The sequence below is a fragment of the Coptis chinensis genome, chromosome 2 (assembly GCF_015680905.1).
Source record: "Coptis chinensis isolate HL-2020 chromosome 2, ASM1568090v1, whole genome shotgun sequence".
NCBI classification, from domain to species: domain Eukaryota; kingdom Viridiplantae; phylum Streptophyta; class Magnoliopsida; order Ranunculales; family Ranunculaceae; genus Coptis; species Coptis chinensis.
Genome location: NC_141457.1, coordinates 10147562 through 10151671, shown reverse-complemented (window position 1 = coordinate 10151671; position 4110 = coordinate 10147562). Strand labels below are relative to the sequence as shown.

The 4110-nt window shown below is 35.4% G+C and overlaps 1 protein-coding gene across 1 annotated transcript; it reads right to left on the bottom strand.

Moving 5' to 3' along the window:
• Window positions 1–3199: 3199 nt before the first annotated feature.
• Window positions 3200–3814, bottom strand: LOC147514809 (uncharacterized). Its single transcript, XM_086592693.1, has one exon. The coding sequence runs from the start codon at window positions 3812–3814 to the stop codon at window positions 3200–3202; it is 615 nt and encodes a 204-aa protein (XP_086448819.1).
• Window positions 3815–4110: the final 296 nt, after the last annotated feature.

Here is a 4110-nt window from a genome sequence, read left to right as displayed (position 1 = left end):
AATTTTTGATACCCTTAAACAAACAAAGAGTATCAATGATACTTATAATATATAACTTTAAAAAATGAAATTTTCAATACCCTCAAATAAAGAGAGTATCATTGATATTTAGACATTTGATAATGAATTTTGTAATACTTACCCACTGTTTTGAAACTTAAAGGCTCATATTATCCTTAATAAATGAAAACATCAAATGAACTCAAAATCCAACATGCATTGAAATAATAACCCATTAAATTTGACTGACTTACCATTGAATGAATTAATACATTTAAACCGTTTCACGCACAGATATACTTTTTCAATTGATCTCATTAAATCTCCTCGTTTTCTTGCTAATCACCCTTAAATTTTCTCGTTTTCTTACTAAACACCATTAATTTTCCTCGTTTTTACAATTTCTTACTTGTATAAAAAGATCCTCATAAAACATGAATCTAGCTTACGTTTTACAAACTTTTTACTGAAAATGACAAAACAAACAGAAAAATGTCTCCCCTTTCCTATTATCTTACTACTCTTGCTGTTCTCATGGTCCTTCCGGAATGGCCTCATTTGTCAGATTGCCCAACAACTGAGTATTCCGATGATGAAGAAGAAAAAGAAAAAGAAAAAGAAGAAAAAGAAAAAGAAAATGAAGAAAAAGAAGATGATGAAGAAGAAGAAGAATATGAAGATGAGTGGCTTCGAGACCCATATTGCTATGAAAAAGGTAATGATGGATCCTCCACTGATGGTGATGATGAGTATGATGATGAAAATGAAGATGATGATGATGATGAAGATGAAGATGATGACTGTCGCCTTCCTTTTGTTATTCATTTTCCAATATTCTATTTAACTTTTTGAAGATGAAGATGAAAAATAAACTGTTTATTACCTTAACTATCTGTGCTTAAAATTTCAAAATTTTCCCAGTGCAATAAGTAACATTTTCGATACCCTCCAACATAAAACAAAAACATAATATCAGTGATACTTAAAATATATAACTTTTACAATGAAAAATTTTCGATACCCATACATAAACACGAAGATTATCACTGATATTTAAAAAAAAAATCTGAAACACATACCTTAATCATTTGACAATTTCTAATACCAAAGCTTTTGATAATATATATGATATCAGAACTTTCTGTGCCCAAGCTCTGTATCGGATTTTGATACTGGGGTTTTTGATGATATGCCTAATACCAACATCTCTGTTGATATCAGGGCTTTATGTGCCTGGTATCTGTCACTATTTCTGATACCAGGACTTTTGACGGCATGCCTGATGCCAACATTTCTGTCAGTATCAAGACTTTATGTGCCTGATATCAACACGTTTGTCGATAACATGACTTTATGTGCCTGGTATCTATCACTGTTTCTGATACCAAGACTTTTGACTATATGCCTGATGCCAACATTTATGTCGGTATTGGGACTTTATGTGTCTGATATCAACACATTTGTCGATAACAGGACTTTATGTGCCTGATATCAACACGTCTGTCGATAACAGGACTTTATGTGCCTGATATCAACACGTCTGTCGATAACAGGACTTTATGTGCCTGTTATCTGCCACTATTTCTGATACCAGGACTTTTGACGATATGCCTGATACCAACATTTTTGTCAATATCAGGCCTTTATGTGCCTAATATCAACACGTCTGTCAATAACATGACGTTATGTGCTTGATATCAACATGTCTGTTGATAAAAGGACTTTATGTGCCAGGTATCTTCCACTATTTTTGATATCAGGATCTTTGATGATATGCTTGATACCAACATATCTATCGATATCAGGGCTTTATGTGCCTGATATCTGCCATTGTTTCTAATACCATGACTTTTAATGATATGTCTGATACCAATATTTCTGTCGATATTAGGGCTTTATGTGCCTGGTATCTGCCACTATTTCTGATACCATGACTTTTGACGATATGCCTGACATCAACATTTCTGTTGATATCAGGGCTTTATGTGCCTGGTATCTGCCATTGTTTCTGATACCATGATTTTTGGTGATATGCCTGACATCAATATTTCTATTGATATCAGGGCTTTATATGCTTGCTATCTGCCACTGTTTCTGATACCAGGACTTTTGACAATATGCCTGATACCAACATTTCTATTGATATCAGGGCTTTATGCGCATATTATAACATCATTACTTTATGAATTTAAAACTTTTTATTGAATTGAATATTCTTGCTATATAGCTCAATATGCAATAAAATTGAAAAATATATTATTGATAGAATACCTTCAGATTATTGACATTCTGAGGTTTTGGTAGTAACTCTCCATCAGCACTTTTCAAATAATATGCCCCATTTATTCCAGCCTTATGGATAATGTAAGGGCCTTCCTAGTTTGTCGATAGCTTTCCAGCTCCCTTTTCTTTTGTCGCTTGAGTTACCTTTTTCAGCATTAGGTCGCCTTCTTGGAAACTTCTTCCTCTGACCTTTTTATTGAATGCCTTTCGGAGCTGTCTGTGATAAGAATCAAGTTTTATTCTTACTTGTTCTCTTCTTTCTTCTAAGTTTAGGACCTCTGCATGCATCCCTTGGTCATTAAGCCCCTTTTCTAGAAGCATTATTCTGGATGCCGATACCACCATCTCGGCTAGAGTGACTGCTTCCATATCATAGGCCAGAGTGAATGGCGACTCCCCCGTAGCTACCCTTGGAGTTGTTTTATATTCCCATAGCACACTGTTTAATTCATCAACCCATAAGCCTTTCTTGTCCTCTAGCTTCTTTTTGATATTATCCATAATAGTCTTATTTGTCGCCTCAGCTTGCTTATTATCTTGAGCATAATAAGGTGCTGATGTGAAGTGCTTAATCTTGTATGATTCTAGAAAATCTTTCACCTTGCCTCCAATGAATTGGGGACCATTATCCGATATGATGGCATACAGTAGACTGTATCGACAAACTGCTCTTTCAAATAGAAAACTGATAATATCTTGCTCTTTGATATGCTGCAAAGCTATAGCCTCTACCCATTTAGTGAAGTAGTAAGTTACAGCAAGCATGAATCTTTTCTTACCTCTCCCAGGTATTAGTGGGCCAACAATATCCATCCCCCATATGACAAACAACCATGGGTTCGATACATAATGCAGCTCTTCTACTGGAACATGAATAGTGTGTCCACTTCTGACACTAGATACACTTCTTTACATATCAAAGACAATTTCTTTGTATCTGTGGCCAGAAGTATCCTTCCCTCGCTATCTTGTTAGCTAATGATCTCCCTGCCGAATGATTTCCACATTCCCTTTCGTGCATTTCAGCAATAATTTGGCTAGCCTCGGCTGTCGATATACATTTTAAATGTGGTCCACCAGGATTTTTCTGATACAACTCGTTATCAATTAGCAGATATCTTTTAGCTCCTACTTTTATCTTTCTAGCCTCGTTTTTATCTTCTGGTAATTCACTTTTAGACAAAAATGAAACATAGCTGCTTAACCAGGACACCCCCCATGTATCTACTTCCATAACCTCTGAATGTTCTGTATCAATACTTGGGTTTTGCTGAACACCAATGTGCAACAGACGTCCTTCCATATTTTCAAGCATAGCAGCGACATATGCCAAAGCATCTGCATGTTGATTTTCTCCTTGATCGAGGTGTTGAAATTTAAACTTGCTAAAGTTTTTGAGATTCAATCTAACAAAGTTTAAATAATCGATCATGTTATCACATTTTGCTGAATATCCTCTATTGATTTGGCTTACCACTAATTGAGAATCACTAAATACAAATAATTCTTTGACATTTAGCGATTTAACCATTTATAATCCTGTTATAAATGCCTCATATTCTGCTTCGTTGTTAGATGTGTGAAAGCCTAGAGTAACTGCTGACTCCAGTCTCTGATTTTTAGGGGTTATCAGAACAACTCCGATACCACACCCCTTTTGTCTTGATGATCTATTGACAAAAAGTCTCCACCCATTTGAGCCAACCCATGTATCATCTTCATCCATCACCTCATCAGGTTCTTGCAAATTTAAGCCATTATCTTCTTCAATCTTCCAATTTTCATCTTCAGCAGGAAAATCCGCTAAGAAATCTGCCAAGACTTGGC